This window comes from Rutilus rutilus (genome assembly GCF_951802725.1).
Source record: "Rutilus rutilus genome assembly, chromosome: 6".
NCBI lineage: Eukaryota > Metazoa > Chordata > Actinopteri > Cypriniformes > Leuciscidae > Rutilus > Rutilus rutilus.
Window position 1 is genome coordinate 41,117,121 of NC_140214.1, and position 24,627 is coordinate 41,141,747.

At 39.2% G+C, this 24,627-nt stretch overlaps 1 protein-coding gene across 1 annotated transcript in view; it reads left to right on the plus strand.

Moving 5' to 3' along the window:
- Nucleotides 1-441: 441 nt before the first annotated feature.
- tmie (transmembrane inner ear) overlaps nt 442-24,627 on the plus strand; it is a gene marked incomplete at its 5' end in the record, with an annotated part of 39,374 nt that continues 15,188 nt past the window's right edge. The window contains 3 exons of the mRNA XM_084410178.1: nt 442-591; nt 13,476-13,593; nt 14,189-14,338. Coding sequence (XP_084266304.1) covers nt 442-591; nt 13,476-13,593; nt 14,189-14,338 — 418 coding nt within the window. The remainder of the gene's footprint in view (nt 592-13,475; nt 13,594-14,188; nt 14,339-24,627) is intronic.

Genomic DNA, 24,627 nt, shown 5'->3' on the forward strand with positions numbered 1-24,627 from the left:
GGAAAAAAGCAAACAGTGTCAGCCCTTTAACAGTTTGCTTTCAGTAAACTCTCCTTCTCTCAGTGGACAGCTGAACAACAGTTTGTTCACATGATTATTGGGGAACCTGTCGCCGATCCTTTGGCCAGGCAGATCAAAATACAGCGTGTCACGCAATTCCTCTGATCCCTTTGTGTGCTTCTGTGTAACTCCCTTCCCCCCACAACTCTCGTAACCTCTCTGTGCTCGGGACGGCGAGGCTGTAAACCACACCGGGGCTATTAATTAATTAATGGCCTTTAGCCGAGAGGCTGGAGAGAGCGTAGTGTGTCTGCACGACTGAAGAGACCAGAGCAGTGTTAATGTAGGGGAGGCGGTGGACGTTTCGCACCGATAGACTATCAATCACCCGCACTATTGTGGTCGTGCGCAGTTCTCGGGGCAGAAGCAGCCGGGGGAGGGATGAGGCGCGGGAGAAGAAGAGGGAAGATGGCGATCGAGGGGCCTGGGCACCATCCGCCGCTAACCCTGGTGCCGTTGCTGATGAGCGTAGCGGCGGTGTTGATCGCACACCACGTCTTCAACGCCGCGGCACAGATACCAGACCCAGAGGTAGGAGCTGCACGGATGTTATGGCCCTTAAACTGCGCTGTCGCTGTGGCTCTCTTTGTGTCGAACCGGCTAGCGTGAGCCGCTCAGTTTTATGGCACTGGATGCATTGACAGACACAATGGCAGTGATGAGGTTAAACATGCATGTAGGTTTACTGGTAACTCTTTAGTTTAGGGTCCAATTCTCACTAGTTGCTTATTAGCATGCATATTGGCTGTTTATTAGTACTTATAAAGCACATATTAATGCCTTATTCCTGTATGATCATATTCTACATCCCTTAATCCCATGCCTAAACTACCTTACTAACTATTAATAAGCAGTAATTAGAAGTTTATTGGGGAAAAAGTTATTTGTTAATAGTGAGAATTGGACCTAAAATGTGACCAATTTCTCTATCTCATAGTTAGTGCTTATGTTATTATCAAAAACATGCATTGACAGTCAAACGCCGCTGTTTATTTATATTGCTCCTAAAAAGCTATAAGTGCAGTAGTGCTAGGACACTGTGTTTGTCTTTTAGACAAAATGACGATTCCTTGCCTAAAGAAAAAAATTTTAATTGAAGCAACCAAGGAGGAATTTATTTATAACAATCCACTCAGATGATAAACCTCAGAGAAAAGTGAGTTCAGGGACATCAGAGCTCGGTTTCATGAAAGGTCACTCCCTCAGAGTTCCCAGAACGACTGATGGATGATAAATAAAGAGATTCATGATGTGCATAGCAAACATAGGGCATCATTTATGTTTCTTTTTTCCCCATTTTATTCACCCAAAGTACTGAAAGAAACTAATGGAATAGGAGAAATGGGTAACGGCTGTTTTGAACTTTGAAGGTCATTAGTCACATCAATGCATTAACACAGATGATCTCACCAGCTGCATCTGTCTTACTCTGAAACAGGGTTGCCACTCAATTATTGTTATAATTGCTTAGAAAATTACTATATTACTTACTTTTAGAGACTTAAACTTAAACATGAGAAAAACGCAGAATGAGATTTTGCTCAGGAATTATATATTTATGTATTTTTGGTATGACATGCAACAGAATTCTGCACTATAATGCCGGGACAACACAGAGTCATCGCAAAAATGTGCTTCTTCCAGGGATATCCTGAGTTATCTCAAGGACAGGTATTGGGTCCGAGAAAGTGCTTTTTAACTGATCGGGATCCTCAGCCTGATCCTCGATCCTTCATTCGGCATCAGCTGTCGTGCCGGTGTCGTGCAGTAGGTGGCGGCGTGCAGCTTCAAGTGGGTTTGCCAACCGCCATTAAAGGCCCGCTGAAATCTAAATGTATTTTTTTTAGCTTTTAGTATGAATATGTTAGCCTTAAAGGGACACTTCACCCATTTGCATTAAGCTTTGTATTGTTAGAAACCCAGTCATATATTATAATAAACGTGGATTTTTCGTTCATTTTTCCCTGAGATGGGAGAAATAAGGATTTAAGTGTTTTACTTCCTGCTTATTATGACGTAAAAATCATCATTTTGCGTCATAATAAGCAGGAAGTCACATTTCATTGAAAAGTGTAGAGACTACAAACACTAGCTCCTCATTATTCCAGGGGGCGGGACCCGCTCACGCTACAGACCTATTACAGATCAGTGGGTGGGACTTCACTTTCTGAAACTGAAAGCAATATCCTCCATCTTGTTTGGAAGCTAAGCTAACAGGCACTGTGGAGCCAGCTGTGAAGATATGACAATAGCGGAGGGTAACGTTACTCAATATGATTTAGAAGAAGAGGATTTCGGAAGTCTGCTGCTCGAATCGGGTGTTTGTGGCTACCTTTACAAGCCGCATTATAGCGAAGAGCAGCCGAGGCGGAAGACCTGCCTGTCGCGGACGAGAAGCCCAGACTGGCTCGAGTTAGGGCGGACTGGTGGCGCCGGTGATCTCACTATGCAACTACGAACCGCTACGAACACAGAGATAGAGTCCGTCTGCGGCAAAGAATTTCTCCTAGACGAAATCTCTGAATCAGACGAGGACACGGACGTTTGTGTTGTGAACCATCCTAGTTTCGCACGGTCGCACCGCATCTGACTGAACATCCCGGTAACGTTACCATGCAATAATTCACCATTTCGAAAGAAATACAAATGAGGAGTAATTCATTAATGAGTTCGCCAAATAACTAACGTTAGACATTTTGTGTGAAATGAATTTCAAGCTCCGGTTGTAGGTAGCTAGCCTTATGGACGGATGAGTGATTCATATGCTGTTCTGGATTAGTGGGAGTGGCTTGCGCAGCTGTGCAATGTGGTGCATTGTGGGAGTTGTTGTCTTTCATACAAATGCGTCCTGAAGTTACTTTCTTTCTTTCCTCGGTCAAGAAGGCACCAAATTCAAAATTTATTTTACATTTCGACTACATATATGACCCACTTTCAATGAAGATCAATGTTCCCATGGGTGAAGTGTCCCTTTAAGGTTATGAATAAGCTGGTGTGCTCCAAAACAATGACAAAATTCACATTTAGGAGATATTTAAGCATTCAAAACGTACAGTCTCTCACTTCCGCTAAAATGGATCAGGGACTTTTATGACATCACTTCAGCTTCTCATCACATCTTCTGTCCAATCAAATGCTCTCTAGAACCTAAAGCTCCACCCCTTTGCTATAAACACCACCTGACCAAAGCGACCGTTGATACGTGAGCAATATGTGTTGGAGTGTGTGTTCAGTTAATCAAACCTTCGAGTTTTAACCCACTGTACATTGGTTAAGAATTAACGAATGAATCCTCTACTATTGAATCCAGCGTATCAATGGTGCCGTCAAGTACGACTCGCAGTCTGTGAGGGAAACTAAATGCTATTGGCTGTTTGAAAAGGGGGAGGAGCCACTCCATAAGTTTCAGTGGGTATTACATCAACGCATCAAACAAAGCTGCGGATCCAAGGCACTTCACAGCCTTTAAAAGGAAAATAAGAAGCTCAAATGTGTGTCAAGCACACGTTCAAGCTTCCATGTTTAGCATATTTATTGCACACTTTTGTAATGAATGACTCAAAGGCCATTTATTTATTGTTTATTTGTATCTGCCGTCAGACTATGTGAGATGCCGTTGTATGTTTGTAATACATACAAAACACTGCAGTTTCCAGCTGAAATGAGCTCCGGATGCAGTAAAGCACCAACAACCCTTATTGCTTTTCACACAAATTATGATTACGGGCAGATTTTCAATTAATAAAGACTTATTTCTGTGCAGTTCCTTGCACAATACAAAAGTATGACCTAAAAACAGTTTTACCATAGCGCATGACATTTGCATCCCATAAACAGCAGTGCACTCGTGATGTGAAGACGAGTCTGCGAAACACAGTCAGCACAAAAGCGGCACGATAAAACCGAGCTGAAATGGCATTTTTAATCTCCCGTTTGCTTTTGTTAACACTATCGGGTATGTTTAGGGTTTAGTGTATGTAATATGTTATTTTCAAAAGCGAATGAATCTTATAGCAACACTCACCGGACATTCAATTCCAAACTGCTGTGATACGTACAGCAACCGTCATGATAAAACGTTGCCGGATTCACGTTCGTCTGTTTCAGATAAAACTGAATGTGCTTTTAGTGCCACTCACTGAATAAATAATCTTATCCCTTAAAACTCATGTTTGATCACCAAAATGACATTTAAAAATAAAATACATTTCCAGCATTAAAATAGCTTGAATGTACCTCATTTAGTATGCGCAGTTCTATGAATATGCAAATGAGCCCCGCCTCCACTCACTCACTCAGCTCAGAGATCCACGCAGTCAACTCGTGTACAAGCCCATGTGTCAGAATGTAATCCTTCAGGAAAGTTAAGGGTCATCATTGGTGTTTTACAAAATGATCAACATTTACAAATGATGGTTAAAGAGAATAACAGTAACAAAGTAGATCAGTAGATCAGTAGCCATTCAGTATGCAAATAATTCAATGACATTGTCACTGTTTGATTTTAAATGGCCAACGATGTAACACATTTGGAGTTTTTTATTTTTAAGGAAAATTGGTCCATTAAGGAAAAATCGCATTGCAAACATGCATGCGAATGTTACTTTTGAATGTTCTCTGAACATTAACATATAACATTTAAAAAACATCTGACTAAAACATTCCATGACAGACGTATAAATGTTGTTGTTTTTTGCTAACGTTTTGGTGCTCATGTCAGGAACGTGTGTGTTAAATAGCAGAAAACGAACTGAAGTGAGATGGGAATGACTGCTGAACAGGAACTCAAAAAGCAGGAATGGTTTACAGTTTTTCTCAGTCGCTTTGGTGCATTTCTCACATCACTCTTTACATTTGCACAACAGTTAGTTCAACCTCCACAACATTTAGTCATGTGTGCACATCATAGTAGCAGTTTCTCATTCCTTCCAACAAATTGCAAATGCTTTTGGACATGCATCAATTGCTTTCATACAACTCTCTGCTGTTTTATAACATTATCATTTGCTTATGTCATGTCAGTCAAAATTAACTATACTTGTGAATGCTGAATAGTCATTCCATATAAAACTAATAATCCTCATTTTATTGCTTGAGTCAATGAAATTTCATTTCATTAATTGAACAATTTCTCTCAGGTGAATCTCAGCTTTCACTGATGAGGAGCGTCTGGATGTGCATGAATGATTACAGTACTATGTTGTATGTTCAGTTCCAATATGTACTGCAGTATTGTTTACAGTTGTGCACAGCTCTACCCAAAGGGAGTTTATGTTTGTTGTAAATAAGGGTGTATTTTTTCTTTTGCACAATGCTGTGAACAAATTAGAATTGCAAAGAGCATATGCAGTAAAAATGTGAAACATACATATTCAGTGTCTTGTACTCAGTTACCACACTAAATACAGTAATGTGTAACTTTACTGTATTTTTCAAATGGCTGTGCAAATAGTATATAGTGCTGTCTCGAGCATGTTCAGGTAGTGTCGCCAAGATCTGACTTTTTTGCATTGGAAAACATTTACAGAGTAAACTGTCATAATGAAAACATGACAAAGCCATTTGACTATCTTGTTCATAAACAATGGTGTCAGGACTTTTCATCTTGATGACACTGACACTTTCATTGACATGAATACTTGCTTTTGAGGAATGAGCTCTCCATTTTGAGCAAGTGACACGCTTTTGCAGGTTATCAACTAGGTTTTGCAGTTTGTACTAATTGTTTTGAGAACTGCATTAACTGTTGTGCAAATGTAAATAGTGATGTGAGAAATGCACCAAAGCGACTGAGAAAAACTGTAATCATGTCAATTCGCTATGATACACTGTTTACGGGCTTTCAGTTCGTGTGTTTCTGGGTGACTTCAGACAATTTTTAGATGTTCTTGCTGTTAGTAAATTTCACCTGTTGATAACTGTTGCTTGTGTTGTAGCATGTGTTAAAGTGATTTTAATTTACAACCCATTTTGGGTTCATTTAAAAAATTTAACCCAGCAGTACAATTTATAAACAGTAAAAAAAAAAAAAAAAAAAAAAAAAAGCAGCTGATGGTTTGTCAAAATGACCCAAGTTGTTTTTAACGCAGCATTATTAGAGAGTGAGTCTATAAAACAAAACAAGAATAAAATAAATAGATAACACACCTAGGAAAATATCCATCAAAAAGAGGATTTTGAACATGCAGGCTGTCAGAAGGAGTCTGTGTGTTATATGGTTTGGACTGAATTAATTACAGAAAATGCTGATGTAATGTTAAAACTAATTATTGAAGTATATAGAGCCGATCTGAACATCCAGGGAACATGAGACGAGGTTTCCCAAAGCTGGACTACTTTTACAGATCTTAAAAACACAGCGCTGATGGAGTGAGGCACAAATATACAGAGCAGCGCATAGAAAACCATCTAAACCCACAGGTGTGCCGTCTAAAGACAGACCTGTCCCGCGAACACGACTTCAGCTGTTCTCAGGCACATCTGTACGGTGCTGGAGACATTCATAATCGTGCAGGTTTCTATCAGCAGGCGTCAGACGCAGTGGTTTTCTGCTTATTAAAAACTCATTACAGGGTCAATTGCCAGGTGCCGCCAATTCCCCCTGCCTGTACAGTGTGTAATCCCAACATCAAACATCTTAAGGAGCACAGATTCCTGGTTTGGTATCATGCAGTGCTCCGGTCGGCTCAGCAGGAGAAGTGGAAAACAGCGGCATATTTATAGACACATTTATGAGTGATCAGAGGGGTTTCTTCTTCAGTCGGCCGCAGGGAGTCTGAGTGTTGTAAGACACAATTATATCATATCATGTAATGCTGGAAGAACAAGCTCTTCATGCTGTTTAATATACATACGAAGACGTTTAAATGTGTGTAATTTATTTCACACACGTGAATGTGTGCGGACAGTTTCAGCCTGTCTCTGCTTGCTGTTTGTCTCGAGTTGTGAATGATTGTTCCTCAAATAAGAGTCAACGGTTTTATTTCTCTGGATGAAAGAAGAGAAGGGACATGAAGCACATTATAAAGAAAAATATCAATATATGATGTACTAACAGTTGAACTCTCCAGACAGCCGGTCTCGTGATTGAGTGGCTGTCAACAACGCTGAATGAGGCAATATATCTTTAAATCCAACAGGCCGAAAACAGGAGTTTTTCTGTTTTCAATTAGATCTACTTGTTTCACTCAAAAACCCTCCATTTTAAGAGATATTTGTTCAAATAAAAGCACAGGTTGTGCTTTTTAGTGGCTTTTTCATTTCACAGCTGGTTAGTGCAGTTGTTTGTCTATACGGTATATGATTTATAAGCTGCGCTAATCAATATTAGGAGAAGATGGTCGAGCCGTAGCCTCATGGATTCAGCACAACAGAGATTCAGAGGCTTTAACTTAATATCTTTTACTTAAAAACATATATAAATATTAGGATAAGATGGGAAAGATGCCTCACCTCTACTTCTCCTGACCACAGGTGTCAGACATCTATAGCCTATCTAAATACTAGTGCTGTCATTCATTCCATCTAACATAAACATTCATATGTGTGTGTGTGTGGGTGTGTGTGTGTGTATCATTGGTGTAGCCTCAGATTTCTGATTGCTTAAAATAAAATAAGAAATTGTTGATTTGTTAGTCTAATTGTTAGATTGACCAATCAAAATAGTGCGCGGTAAAATGCGGCTGTTTTCAAACTTGATTTGATTATGTGACGTGTTGTGCGTAACGCTGTCATCTTCGCGTGAGAGTTCATGCGGTGACAATGGCAGGTGTGCAAAGTAGACTACAAGATTACACTTTTTCAAAAAAGCACGAAAAGATGAGCGAGAAGGAGAAAATAAGCCATCTACATCTGAGTTTGCTTCAGCTTACTACAAGACGACAGCGAGTGAAGCGGCTAGGAGACAGAAACGCACATTCATCACAGGAATAGCGGTGAGACTTCGACTCAGATCGGCACAATGCGCAATGACTTGTTTGCAATTGATGAACCGCCTTCACAACCAGTGATGACCACATTTCCAGTGTATAACCTATATCTGTTGAATATGAAGAGTTTGGTTCCAAAACGCGATAAATCCATTATGATTAATTTGAGTAAAAATGAAAATGAGTGGCAAGATGTAAACCACTATTTTTTGTTTTCAAACTTTCATATAGCATATTTAGGTTATAATAACATCAAGATTTCAAATCCAGATTTTGATTTTCAAAGATTTATTATGAAAACGGATTATTTTTTCCCCAAATTGCAATAAACTCATGACACTTTCCCCCCCCCAAAATGCAATTAATCCATTGAATCAATATAAAATGTTGAAAATGCACAACTAAGTAAGTTGATCCACATATGACGGCCTCTGAACTTGGTCAATACTAATCTCATAGGCTACACAGGCACTGGACTAAAAATAGCCGACATTCAATCAGCCATCGCTAAGAAATACTTCCTGAACTTTTTTACGGCGATCAGCTTGTTGTCCTGCTCAGTTTTCGTTGACTTTGAGTAAAACAATTGAAAGTTTTTCAAAAGATCCCATGGAGTCAAAGTGTGTCAGCGTGACAGAAGTTTGATGCTGTCGTGTGAGAACAAGCTTGCGGGAACTCAATTATTATTTTTTTACGTTTATCGTGTTTTGGAACCAAACTCGTCATATATTTGCTGAGTAAGATGACATCATTGACACTTTGTATAATCGCCCTTGTAGACTCATGTAAAAGATAATAATCGGCGAGCTATGTCGTAGGCTGTTATGTCTGTTCTGCTGATACGGTGAAGTAAATATACTGTTTTAAATGTGTCCAGATTAAGTAGTAGCCTAGTAATTCATGTAGATTTGGAGTTTTTTGGTGAAAAGTTAATTGTAGCACTTTAATAATCATAATTAACAGAGTAATTATTTAATAATTCTATGAACTATATTTACATTGACATTAGATTTGATTTCAAGCACATCTTCATTATTCATCACAACGATTCTTCACATTCAATGTGATTTGACAGTCTGTTGCTATTGTAAAGGCATAAGCTGTTCTGTGCAGGAGACTGAAGCCTGTGTGAAAGTCAAACTCCAGGAGACGTGAACAGGTTGTTTTATTCACCTGTGGGACGGTGGGAGTAGATCTCGGTGGAGGACTCCTCATTCAGCCATTCCTTATTCAAATAAGAGAAGATTAGGCTTTACTGTCATATAATAGACTGTCTGGGATATTTCAGCGGATTCACTCGGCATTTATATGCGGTTGTGTCTCCTGAAACTCTGCAGTGTATATGTGGCTGTTGGTCCTCTTAGCATCATGAGAAATAAAACTTTTATTTAAATTAACCAATTGGTAAGCCCCGCCCCTCGAACGCAGATCAGCCAATGGCAGTTGAGTATCAGTTGCGCGGGGAACTCGGGCATCTTTAGGTGTCACCAACATGGAGAAACATGGGAAGATCCGAAGCTCTCATGGTTTTGATGGTGTTTATGCTACAAGAATGGTAAAACGATGTGCCTGGGGTGCTTGTAACACTGATTCCAGGTATCCTGAGACGATGGGCAAGGGTGCTCATGTATTGAATCACGCGTTCACCAGCGCATTTCAAAAGTGTGATAAGATTCACACGAACGAACCAATTATCTGCGACTGAATTTATCACTGATGTGAGCGCAGTAACCTGGTTCCCTAAGGATTCAATCCCAATGAAGATGGTTGTCATACTCTCATTAAGTTGAACTACTATTTAGTTGTGTCCAGATATGTTGGGCAGAGAACGAGCCGAAACTGAACTCATCCGAGCGGAGTGCCTCAAGGGTTTGTGCTGGGCCCATTCCTCCCAGAGTCCCGGTCTGCTAATATCTGATGTAACGGGTGGAATAATATTCACGTGGTCATTTACGGTGCGGGTCGGGAATCAATCGGCACGGGCGGACTGCGGGTCTGATACAAATTTGACTGTAAATTGCACAAACATTTGACCTTAAATTTGATATTTTTGGATCAAACTCTAAATTTAAACCCAAACCAGAGTTAGTTCTGTCTGTAAAGAGTATGCCTATATTGAACAGCTAGAGGGAAACAAGACTTCTTGGAGTTATATTAGACAGAGTGGTCATTAAGAGATGTGCACATTTTGGTAACGCTTTATTTTACAGTGTCCTTGTCTCATTCTCTGCCCCAGATATCTGTATATCTGTACATGCATTGAAGAGTTTCTGCATGTGAACTGTTAGCCTGCTCGTACAGTATCTGCTCAGACCTGAAGAAACAGGTGCCGATCTCTGAATTTCTGGATGGGCTTTCAGCACTCTCTCTATCGATGCGACACAGCAGGAGACATGCGGAAATCTCAGGCGTTATTGAATAACACTGAAACATCAATACTAATTTACTTTTATCTGCTATCTCCAGCCTTACTGATAGGAAATGCTACCCTTTATCTAGCAAAAATATCACTCTAATCAGTCAATACTAAATACGAATGGTTTAAGTCGATGCTAATAATTAGTGCTGAGGCAAGCCTTGCCATTTCATGGTGACACTTAACCCTTTCCTCTAAATATTCAACTTTATCATGTGCACCTTTTACACGACAGACATGAAGGATTTGAGCTTGTTGAGGAGAAATGTGCTAAAGTTGGATATTTAAGTAACATATGATACATATACTATAAAGCAAATCTCACCTGCTTGATTCCCTGTAAACTATATTATCTGCTAAATGTGACGGCATGAAGATATTAAGATATTATAAACATTAACGTCATGATTATCAGTAAAGCTGCTTTAATTAAAAGTGCTATACAAATAAAGTTGACTTGACTTACAGAACATTATAACCTACAGTATGTTTTCCATCCAAATCTTATGCAAATAAAATTGAATGAAAATGGCAAGATTTGCATAAATTAAAAAAATGTGCTAAATTGAGGCGGATAATTGTTCTATCCGATAAGACGGCATGAGCATAAACTACGATGCAAACACATTTATTGGATAAATCCCTTGATGTGGTACCAAAAACTTGTGTGACTTCGCCTCATCAGAGGCTGTGATTGGATAACTGGACTAACCAGCGGACCAATCGCATCACAGCATCTCAAGTGACAGCGTTTATTGTGTTTCGTCATTTATGATGGAGGAAAAAAGAGACAGTTTCTTTCCGGATTGCAGAAACTTCCATTTTCATGACAGATATTTTGCACCGATGTTTCCAGGAAGTGATGATTTTGTTCTCTTGAACACATCGGATGGAAATGATGCTTTATTCGCAATAGTTTTATGCCATATTCCAGTTTTGTGTGCACAAGTTAAATTTGGAAGGAACTTTGGAAGGAAATACAGCTTTAGAGACTTGGGGTGGCCTCCATGACTTTATCCAGTCAGTAGATCACCCAGAACACAGTAGTTATGCATGTGTCAAAGGCCATATAACTCTTTGGCAGGCGAAACCATAATCATGTTGGTACATGACATCTCATCATCATAGAAGACTAGCAGCTGCTTGTCACCACCAGGACTGTGAGGAACTGGTCTCCAGATGTTCTTGAAGGGACGTGTCTTGAGTCACATTGTGATGGCAAACACACTTATTGCATGACCAGCTACATCAAATTTTTATGTGGACAGTGCAGTCGCATGAAGACGAAAAGTTCCTTCAGTGAAAAGCTGTGTATCAGCAAGGACTCACAGATGCAGACTGGAGACAAGTGAAGTGAAGCCTGTCCACAGGTATAATAGTTCAGGAGTGCAGACTTTGAAAGAAGACTACAAATGAGATGTGGAGTGATAACCTGTGCAGAGGAACTAATCAGCATGTCAACACTGGCGAGTCCTTCCACTAGTGCTCTCTGTATGACACAAACCGCTTGAATTATTAAAACACTGGAAACACACTCTCACCCTAAAGCTGCTGTCACACCTGGAGCCTGAATCCTGCCAGAGCCGACACACACACTCTAGAGTTGGGTTATCAAAGGAACTGATACTGGATATCAGAGTTATTTTAGTGTCATGGAAATATGACTTTTATTACTATTGTGATAGTTTATATATATGAAGAGTTCAGATGCAAAAGCCTCTAAGTGTCATCTGAAATTTTCTTCTAGAATGATCATTTTTATAAAGCTTGTATATTTAAGTTCAATAATTTCACTTAAATGACAATTAATAGGTAATTTGCACTGCCATTTAAGTGAAATTATTGAACTTAAATATACGAGCTTGATAAAAATGATCATTCTAGAAGAAAATTTCAGATGGCACTTAGAGGCTTTTGCATCTGAACTCTTCATATAGTTTTTATACATTTTTATTTCAGTTTTAGTTATTTGGTAACACTTTATAATAAGGTTAGTTAACTACAACATTAGTTAACTACATTAGTTAGCATGAACTAAGAATGAACTGCACTTATACAGCATTTATTAATCTTTGTTAACGTTAATTTCAACATTTACTAATACAACATTTACATTATTGAAATGAACTAACATGAACAAACAATGAATAGCTGGATTTGTATTAACTAACATTAAGAAAGATTAATAAATACTGTAACAAATGTGTTGCTCACTTTTAGTTCATGTTAGTTGTTCATTTCTTTGTTTTTCTGACCCATTATAACCTTCAGCATCAAGTGCCATATATCATTTTAAACTGGAGAACTTGAACTTTCAATCTTTAGACTGGATGAATTGACCAGATTTAAGAAAAACGGCAGCACATTTTTAATGATTTTTTTCACTCAACTCAAACGAAACCTCCTGAAGTTTGGATTTTTTCCTTTAGAAAGTTTTACTTGGATATTCTAGATTCCCAGATGAAATTTTGTCTACATGTAACAATCCATCAGCAAGTTATAGCCATTTATTACATCATTATTATAGGCGATTTTCAGTGCAAAGCTGGTGTTTTTAATTTACTGACAATGTAGATGTGTCCAAAAAAGTTCAGGAAGTAAAATACACAGACACACTGTTACTAAAATCTCGACATTGAGATATCTCTTATTTGTGAAGACAAATATTCCACGAAACCCCACAAAAATAAGTTTGAACATCAATGGCAAACATTACAAGAGCAAGAAACATAATAGGTGATATTAAATATGAAAAACATATTTTAAAATACACTCACAGGGTTGCTACTGAAACAGATCCTTCAAACGTATGCTAGCTTAGAGTCTCTCTGGACCCCTTTTTTACAGACTGCCATTTTCTTCCACTTTTCCTCCTCTTTTAGTCAACAGTCTGAAGTGTTTCTGCGTCTCTTCTTGACACTGTGATCATATGAGAAGGTGGTTAAATCTTCCCGCAATCCTTAATCACTGCTATTGTTGCCATTCCCTCCATTTAGGTGGTGCAATTACCTGGAAATAGAAAAAGATGCGGAAAAACATCTGATTGTTTTCTCCCCCTATCTTCCCCACAGCTCCTGCCGACAGACCCGCCGAAGAAGCCGGACCCGGTCACCTCAGAAACAGTGGTGTTCTGGGGGCTTCGATTATGGCAGGTTATTGGCATTTTCTCCATGTTCATCCTAGCAATTAGTAAGTGTCTAAAAGTGTTCATCTTATGTTAAAAGCCATATTGCATTCGATATGATCATGTTTTAGCCCCTCTTTCCAAGGACTGAGGCTTTCAAGCTCCAAAGGGACAAAAAGAGATCATAACCTCAGAAGACTTGGAAGTTTTATTGACAATTTTTTTTGGTACGTTAATGACACTTATGACACATTTTGTGTCCATTTTGTAGCTCGAAAGCTCCAGTCTCCTTTCATTGTAACTGCATGGAAAAGAGTAACCAGTATATTATAAAAAATTCCACCTCTTGTGTTTCACAGAAAAAATAGGCTGTTTCTTTTTTAAATAATTATAATGAGAGCGAGTAAATTATAAAATTATTTTTATTTCTGGGTGACCTCTTTAAAATGGCAAGCTATGCATATATTTGCATTCAGAATTCCCATAAATGGGTGTCAAAATAAACACTTAATTATTTACACGTCGTGAATCGCATTAAGTGATTTAATGAAATTTCCCCAGAGCAGAAAAGCATTTACAGAAGTAAGAGATTTGAGACGCTGCCTGCTGTGTGGGACGACCCTTTCTCTAGATTTCAAAGCTCTGCTCCTCATTTCCCAGTAATAACCCTGTGCTGCATCTTCAAATGCCGGATTCCACGAACGAAAAAAGAGATCGAGGCTCGGAACGTACAAAGACAAGCTGCGAAGACGTACGCCAACACACTGGAGACGGTGCCCCCCCTCAACGAGCTGACGGACGTGCCGGGAGGTAAGAGCCGGATCTCTGACCACACTCAGTGTGTGTGTGTGTGTGTGTGTGTGTTGCTCTTCTGCTTTGTTGCACTTTTGTATTCGTACGACCTCATTTGTATGTTCTCATTGTATGGATAGAGCTTCACACTTAAGTTTTTTTAAACAAATCATACATTTTCACATTGCAAACTCATTACAAACTCAAACAAAGGTACATATTCTTGTGAAACTGGTTTGGAGCAATTATTCAGTGTGCATTTTATATATATATATATATATATATATAGTACTGTGCAAAAGTCTTAGGCACGTTAGTATTTTCACCCCCAAAAGTGGTTTTAAGTCAGGTATTTATATCTTTGGCTGTAGTGTGTCAGAAGGAAATATCAGTTTACATTTTGCCTTTAATTGAAATAATCCAGTGAGATTTTTGAATGCACAAGGATTCTGACAGCAGTTGTATGATAACACACACACACACACACACACACACACACACACACACACACACACACACACACACACACACACACACACACACACACACACACACACACACACACACACACACACACACACACACACACACACATTCTTGTACATCTATCTTTATGAGGACATTCACTGACACAATGCAATCTCTAGCCGCTTACCCTAACCTTACCCATCACAACTAAGTGCCTAACCCGACCCCTGACCCTAAACCGACCCTTAACCTCATTATAACCTTATCCCTAAAACCAAGTGTTGACTCAAACAGGCCTTTAAAGGCTCTCAGAAACTGAGGACTGGACAAAATGTCCTTTACTCTCTTTGTCCTCACTCCAATGGTCTAAAACTCAAACTGGTCTTCACAAAGATAGTTGTACAAGTACACACACAGACACACACACACACACACACACACACACACACACACACACACACACACACACACACACACAGTGTTGGTGAAAGTTACTTTTAAAAGTAATGCGTTACAATATTGCATTACTCCCTAAAAATAAACTAATTGCATTACTTTGTAACTTTTAATGGAACGTAAAGCGTTACTTTTCTCACCATGTTTTTTGCTTATTAGTATGGTTGAATTGGATCATAAAGTCAATAAAGTGAGATTAAATCCATAAAGTCCATTTGTGTAATTGATCATATTTCATTAATTATTGCAGATTTGCGTAATATCCTGAGTTTGCATTTCACTGCTTTTATTAATTTGAGCAATACTGAATCTGTTTTTGTGTGAGCGAGATGAGTAAATGTTCACACACAGCACCTCTGCACTTACCCACGATTCCTCTCAACATGAGGACATTTATATATATCTAATCTTCTGTTTTGAAAGTGTTTATTATGGTTTGTTTTGGTCTTTTAAATTCACAAGGCTCTGCAAAAAACAAAAACAAACCCAGATTGATCTGTGAGTTCATCACTGGCTTGTGTCAGGAGGCTGCGTTTGATTGTGAAAGTCAATCAGATCAATTTCAATGAATAATCCCATTATTAGCCGATCCATTTTCCCACTGTGCAATAATCCCACATTAAACTACTCAATAAATGAATGAATGAATGCATACAGTGCTGTGAATGGTTAATCAGCATATGCAGACATACTGTATGAATACTGGACCTTTAGTGAGACGTAAGCTATTGATGGGTAAAGTAATATAATGAAAAGTAATGAAAAGTTGACATTGCATTCAACACAAACTGAAGTGGTCTTCTGTGGACAAGCAGTGCTGGCTCGACCCTTCTGGTGTGTCTTATAACTCTTTCACCAAACATGGCATTGAAACACGACTCATCTGTTCACTGCACGTTATTCCCAAAGTCCCGTTCCTCTTCCTCACTCACTTCCCATTTAAATTGGGCCGCCACTAAATTTCCTTTTCCATTCTTCCTTTCACACATTTCTTCCATATGTTTCTTCATGTTCATATCTCTTGTTCCAGCTGATGTGTCAGATCTGTGTTCTGTCTCCTGGTCTTGATCTCTGCCTCTGCTTCCCTCTGTTCTTCTCCCTCTCTTCACGTCTCGTGTGTGTGTGTGTGTGTGTGTGTGTGTTCAGCTCTCGGGGAAACCCCAGCGCTACACACCGTGTCTGAGCAGGTCCAGGCTCGAGGTAGTGGACCGCTTGCTGTGGTCAGAGAAGAAGAGGAGCCAGCCAATCCCGTCGCTTAGACACGTCACGTGCTCTTCCGGTTCTCTGTCCTCGGTAGAAAAGCTTTGCAAACTATTTCCGGCGAAGCTAAATGTGGCGTTCGCAGTGTTCTTGAGGTTGTGTTTCGCCCGCCATTACAATCTGCTGTCAGTAGATAAGTGAAAGTTGCTAGTGTTAATGCTAACACTTTACAATGAGGTTCATTACTTAACATTAGTTAAATACCTTAGTTAACATGAACTAAGAATGAACAATACTTATACAGCATTTATTCATCTTAGTTAATATTCATAACATTTACTAATACATTATTAAAATCAAAGGTTGTATTTGTTAACAGTAGTTGATGCACTGTGAACTAACATGAACAAACAATGAACAGCTGGATTTTATTAACTAACATTAACAAAGATTAATAAATACTGTAACAAATGTATTGCTAATGTTAATTAATGAACCTTATTGTAAAGTGTTACCTTGATAATGTAAGTGAATGGGTGCATCTTAGAAAATATAAAGTAATGAATGAGTAAAAAGCACAGATCTTTACTTTTTCTTTTTCTTTTTCTTTCTCTTTCTCTGCCTGTCGTTTAGAATCATCCAGGAATCAGTACTGAGCCCTTTTACTTTCATAAACACCTTTCTGGTGGTATTGTGGCTCTTTGGTGTGCAGTTTTCCACTGTAAGAAAGGTGTCTTAAAGCCTTGCTCTGCCAATGACTGTACGCTGGCCTTGTAATGCACAACATCAGAATATAACATAAAACACAAGTTCACAACACACACTGCAGCAGAATCAAGACACAACACAGTCAAAGCGGTGCTATGAAAATTCAGCCTTAACTTTAATATTCTGCATTTATTGCATTTTATTTCATTTAGTTTTACCATTTATAAGGTCATATTGTAAAGTGTGCAGAGTTATTAAGCACATTATTCATTTCTCTGAACATCTTTATCATTGCCTTATACTGATAAGGGCAGTAAAGTCACTGTCTTTATGAGTGAGTCACAAATGCAACATTTTATCAGTTCAACACACAAAAAGGTGATCGTAAGTAAGCTGCAGATTTGATCACTAATGGACAGAAATGCACAACAGTTCTGCTGTGGCTTTTGGTGGAAGTACTGTATTATTAACTATTATTTTGTCGCAAAATAGAGCAAACAACACTGACAATACTGTGTTTACAATGTATGTCACTTAATTGTTTGTTGAACTGTTGTATAAAATCAATGTCACATTTGCACTCGTGTGGATATTCGGGAAATATTGCATTTTTGCTCGTCTATATGACCAACATTAAAACCAGATCTCACACAGGGCATGTTTCTGTGTCAGAGAGACTCTGAGTCTTACATCCATCTCTGTGCACAGTGTGTGTGTGTGTGTGTCTGTATGCTATAGTGCTAAATCCCCACTTACACAAGGCATCATAATCTACACACAACCTTCATATTCAGTCGTACACAGGCTGCTCGTGTGGATGCCGTCAGAATATCACGTATTTGATCTTTTATGGCATTATGTTCTCGTTTACACTGGCATTTTGCCTTTTAGAAATACATGCTTGGTTTTAATGTTATTTTCAGGTGGGGTTAATTAAATGAACGGCAAAACATTTTGGGATGCACTGCTCTTGGTCCATGTAAAATTGAGAATACTTTAAGGCTTTAAGGAAGTGCTGCACTATTTAAAGTGGAGGATCACACATCGATAATAACTAATGATTAATTATCTGAATTAAGCGTCATGATAGTTAGTGAAGTACGCTGGTGTGTGGAAGCATTCCTCTTGTGTTGTGACTTGATTTCATTGTGTTGTTAACTCATGTTTGTTGTGTTGTGCACTACTGGGCCATCGTACACTTTCACACTCATTAGTATTTGTATGTATCTGTAAGATGTACACGTTTAAGAATCTTTATTTATGAATATTTAATACAATTAAATCAATAGGATAAAACTATTGTATTCATGATCATTGAGATTCAAAACGCTTTGTTTCACAAGTTCAGCTGCCCATCTAGTCTCTGAGCGAGAGACTCTTCCCCCAGACTGGATCTGCACTGGATGATAACGACACGGTGCGAAGAGGAAAATTGCTTTTCAAAGGAGAGCATTTGGTGCTAGAAAACACAACCCTCCTCCAAACTAACTAAATTCACCTTCAAAAACACAAGAAAATAAATAATCATTCTCCAGCCGCTGACTACTGGAGTATGAGGGGTGTGTGTGTGTGTGTGTGTCCGTATCTCGCTCAACAGTGTAGAGCAGCGGCGCACGGTTCACTTTCCTCCACTCACGCTCCAGCCCCGCATGCTAACTTCATCTATGGGATGCATTATGTTCTAACAATTAAATATTTGTTTAGCTTCAATCATACAAATCAAAAAAGCAACGTTGTACCACAATAGAAAATGGTCAAAAAAGTATTTTTTTTCTATACAATTATGATTTTCTTTTCTATTTAATTGCACATTTCTTTTAGAAATGGCTAGATTTATATACTTGGAACTCATGCAAACCAAAAATAAGTAGATCCCTATCATTCCCAGTCATGAGTCACTCGTCCTCACTCTCATCATGGAAGAGCTAACTCTGCACTCTTCCTATTGGCCTTTCCCTAAAATACTGCTGTATTCATTTTCTGAAAAGAAGAAATCAATTTGTTATTTATACATAAATACAACTATACTACAATAAACACGTCAAATAATTAAATAACTGCAATCATATTGTTGATGCTGCTATCTATAAAAAAATCCCAATGGGGAAATACATTACTGCAATCCACTGTGTTCAGCGTTGCCATGTGGACACATTGATATTTTCTCAATTTACAGTAAAACAATGTTGATTTGTGAATAACAATATCCAATTTATTTGATTTAAAAATAAAAATCCCCCTTACGAAGAGATGTTTAGAAATGAGGTTAATTGAGCATCAACAGGCTTTAAAACAGCACATCATTGGCTACCTTAAGGCCTGCCATTTTAATTCCCATAGTGCAATATATTGTATTTTTTCTGATTAACAAGGAAATGAGTAGAAATGAATTGTTGCCATGTGGCAACACCGTACCATAAAGGGTTGAATGTGAAGGACCCGCATTCGTATTGATCTTAGCCATCAGACCCTCAGCCTGCCGTGCCGGCGCTGCCACGGTTAAAGCCAGGCCCTGCGTCAGACGCTTAGACTGGGGAGAGGAGGAGAACTGCCCTGGCATTTGTCACAAAAGAAGTGCCAGCGAGTCTCTGGCATGAGCTGACAGAATGAAAAATTCATGCTGGAGGTGGAGTCCAATTTAAACATGAATTCATGCCCCGTCGTTGCCATCCTGTGGAGGCTTGCTCACCTGGGTCGGCTCGCCAGATGCTGAGAAAACCATCACACCATCACATCAAAGCCGTAAGCCTGCTGAACTGTGTCCACAGTCCAGGAGGATAGCCATTGTCTAAATCGAGGCTGGCCCAGACGCTCTGGCCCGAAGAACACAAAGAGCCGATCAGAGACCTGTGCTACATGTGCGCTCATGTAGAAGTGAAGCCCCTGAACTGGCACAACCACTTCTGACAACTTCTGACTTATCTGTACAGAATGAGGAAGAAAAGTGTGAAGCATAATTGCTTGGTTTAGCAGGAGTTGATATATATGTGACTTTTGACAGAAATCTGTGTCAATACAGATGAATTATCACCCCTGCATCATCAGGTAAGTATCTGATACACTCTTTGTGCACAATCACAGCCTGTTACTCTCTCACCCTTTTAGCCCAACCCGATCTCACGAAATGCGTCTCGATAGCACGCATTGTATTTATCATGCAATTTATACGCGGAAATGTGTTTTTCCGTGCATATGATACACACTGCAAACCCCTTGGGCGTGATGAGTGGTGTGGGGTACTTGCGTATTACACGCCATAAAGTGCATATCATATGCACGTACAAACATATTTCCGCGTATAAATTGCCAGATAAATACAATCCGTGCTATAGAGACGCATTTCATAAGATCAGGCTGTTTAGCCAATGTAATACCCAAAAGGACGGCAGTCTGCATCTACAACCACTTGAGATCGGATGTGAGCAAGGTCTTTAGGGTTCCTCTACGAGTGTCAAGGACCCTTCTGAACTCCCATGGTGGCAGGGTTATAACAGTTTTAGGGCTAAACGTCTCGCCTCCGTAAGAAACTGGTGAATCAGGGCCCTGTCTGACTCCGGCTGGCGACCCAGCATGACTAACGACTATCGCTGCCAAAACCTTTTTAGCGTAGTCGATGATCTCCCAAGCGCTTGTCAAACCAAAGAATTACAGCTGCTTTCTGGCATGCGGCACACCATGATTGAAAAACCCACGTTGATAACCACTCGATCATAACTACTGCTCTACTAGATATATCCATCGCACTCCGTAACATGCAGGGCTTGGTGTCCGGATCCTGACGCTCATGGTTTTGGTTCAATGTCGGGGTCAGGACATTAAAAATTTTTTTTTTTTTTTTTGTGAACACATAGGCTGAGGGTTCACTCCTTCACCATGTGTTCTTGATGAAGTTGTACTTTTTTGTTGAGTGCCTGGAGGGTTGTTTGGTGGTTAGACATGTGCCATGTGCTCTTGTCTTGACCTGGCCCTCCTTCTACCTGATCATTAGTTATCTCTGGTTACCCTCCTCATTCGCTTCCCTCTTTATTCTCCCTGTGTTCTCTGTTTTTGCTTTGCCTCATCCATCCAGTCCTGCCGCCGCATGTTTTCCCCTATGGGGTAGTTTTGTGTGTTTTTGAGGAAGAGCTGCAGAAAGTAAAGGCAGACAAAAAGAAAAACATGGATAGGATCCTGCGGGAGCTTGGGAAGAGTTTATTGCTGTAGCTGCTGGAAAGAATAACTAAAGAAAATACAAGGAAGAGAGAAATGAAGTGTGTACCACCTCCACCCAACCCACCCACCCACCCAACAATAACAATGATATGTATATTAGTGCTGCCGTTCAATAAAAAAAAAAAAGCTAATTAATAACACATTTTTCTGTAAATAATCACAAGTTTTTAATACATTTTTATATTGTAATAATTTCACATTTAATCTCAAAATGAACGTAGAAACAGCAAAGACAGTATATTTGAAATATTTGATATAACAGGTAGGAAATATACAGAGGTTGAATAAGTTATCAAACACTTCACAGTCTTCACTGCAAACATTCTGAATTAAATATAGATTTATCCTTATTAAAGCTACAAAAGTTCAGTCAAGAGCAGAGAGTGATTTTCTCTTTGTCATTTGTTCTTTGATTTACATTAATGACAGACAGCAGCAGGTTTATTAGGCTGCTGTCACTTTAAGATCTGAAGCACATGGTGCGGATCTGACACGCATCCGATGTCCTCACTACTCTGTGTTCATTTAACACCTTTTAACTTATTTAAGACTAGGTTAGGACTATGTGTTCGTGTGTGTGTGTTTGCTGAATGTACATAAAAGTTTATTTAATGAATATATGGAATGCAAAATAGCTAATCTATATGCAAACACACACACACACACACACACACACAAACGATCACAAATACACACAGAGGTAAACACTGAGTAGAAGTGGATGAATGAAACTGTAAAAGAAACAACGGTAACTAAAGTATATACCTATGCAAGTGAAAGAGTCTTAATCAATATGCAAACACACACACACACACACACACACACACACACACACACACATACACACATACACACGCACACACACACACACACACACACACACACACACACACACACACACACACACACACACACACACACACAATCAATCAACACTAAGTAAAAGTGGATGAATGAAACTGGAAAAAAACAACGGTAACTAAAGTATATAAGTGAAAGAGTCAGTCACAATTCAGTTTCAATGTTGCAAAGTTCATCAACTATGAAGACATTTACTAATGTTGGAACAGAATCAAGCGGGTGTACAGTTGGGACACACAGTTGTGAGCCATCGGCATTACAGTGGTATGCAATCTGATATTTCCTATAAATAGACCCCAAAGGTAACATCTGGAGGAAATAGAATTGGGCTCAGAACTGACCCTTGAGGCATCCCGCATGATACAGGAGCCAAATGAGACGAGAGATTTATCAATCCTAACTGTTACATACCTATTGGAGAGGAAGAAAAACAGCGCAAAGCAATGTCTCTAATACCATCCTCCTGATGTTGGCGATCTACAGTACAAGAATGCTTTGATGGATTATATCGAAGGCAGCAGTTAATTCGAGCAAAATTAAAAGGTAATTCGTCATTAAGGAGGGCAGTTTTGGTGCTGTGGTTCCGAACCCAGACTGAAATCTATCATTATGGTCTGCTAAAAATGCAGAAAGTTGAAGAAAAAAAACTTCTCTAACACCTGCGACAAGAAAGGGATTGTGGAAATGGGTTGACAATTATTAAAATCGGACAAATTGAGATTTGGCTTCTTCAGAAATGGCCTTATCACTGCATGCTTGAAGTAGGAATGAATAACGCCAGAAGTCAATGAGCTGGTCAGCACAGATGGACCAATCACACCTATCACATCTCCAAAGAGACGTGTGGGCATAATATCCACAGGTGAGGTAGTCGGTCTCAATTTATTAAGATCAGTTGGATTTAAATGAGTTGACTGGTCATTATCAAGAACTGGAAAAATGAATGAGATGATAAGCGCAGGGAATGCAAGAATATAAAGCCTCAATCTTACTCCTGAAATATATACTGAACAGAGTGCACGACTCAGGGGTAACGCCAGGGTATGATGTTGTCATAGGATTAACCACTTTATCAAAAGTATTACTTTTGGATTATGTGAATTGTTAAATATTGAATCTGAAATATCCTTAGCTGCTTTGACAGCGAGTTGATAGGCAGACAGGGAATTCTTAAAAATCTCCTGAGAAACGTAACTTATCTTTTTTCCGTTTATGCTATGCTTCACAACACTCATGCCTGAGGTATGGTGATTAAACCATGGGCTTGAGCTAAATTTGGAAACCTTTGTGTTTATTGGGGGTCTAAAATTTTAATTAAACAACATTGTCCCTATTTGATGATGCTTCCAAAACACTCCTTTCTAAAGAATCTGACATTTCTTTACACCTAATGGGGTTATCACACGAGAATAATGCACGTCCTTCCGATCACTCAGAGGCAAGTACAGAAGTATTACATTAAACATGACAGACATATGATCAGACAAACAGCTTTCCTTAACATCAGTGTCACGTAATAGAAGGCCAAGAGAATGAAGAGATAGAACAAGATCAAGGGAATGTCTATGCTCAAGTGTGGGACCATTAACATGCTGAACGAGATCAAATGACTCAATGAGTTGTTCAAATTCATTTGTCCAGGTGATGGGAAGGGCAGCAGACATGGATATTAAAGTCACCCAAAATTAGGAGTTTATCCTCAGTGGGGACAAAAAAAAAAATTCCCTTAATCATGAATAAAATCCTTATGGTGGTCTATAAAAAAGGGCACAAATCATCAGGTTAGATTGCTGAATCCTCAATAATTGCAACTCAAATGTTAGGTATTAAGCAGAAGGCAAAATTTAAACTGTTTTTAAAAACTGTAGCCACTAATCGGCCCACTAATCTAAGACAATTAAAATAATCACAATCTTCTGGTGATAAGTGCACTAATGAATCCAACTCAGTTGAGCCAAGTTTCCGTTAAAGTCTTGTCCGTCAAGTCTAGTGATAAATATAAATTGTTTAAGATACATTTTTTATTGCAAATGGATCTTGATCAACGCCCCTCTTGATGCAGCACTGTCTGGATGATCCGCAAAAAGGGGTTGATGAGTCCGGAAAGACTGACGAGACTGTAGGTCCAGCGCATGGTAGAGTTTAAGCCTAAAGCTTCCAGGCCTGATGCGGAGAATCCTTGGGGATAAAACCCGGCATCTCTTTAGCCTAACAAGAAGTCCACTGCGCCTTTCAGGCTTTCTTCATTTTACGATGAAGAGAACAGCCGGTCGAGTAACAGAAGTAGAAGAAGCCCTTGAGTTGAAGAATGGATCCTCTATAGGGTCCATGGTAGAGAAACGTAAATTAAGGAGGGCTTGATGATCACCATCAGCTCGGCACCATCTTGAATTCAGTTTTAA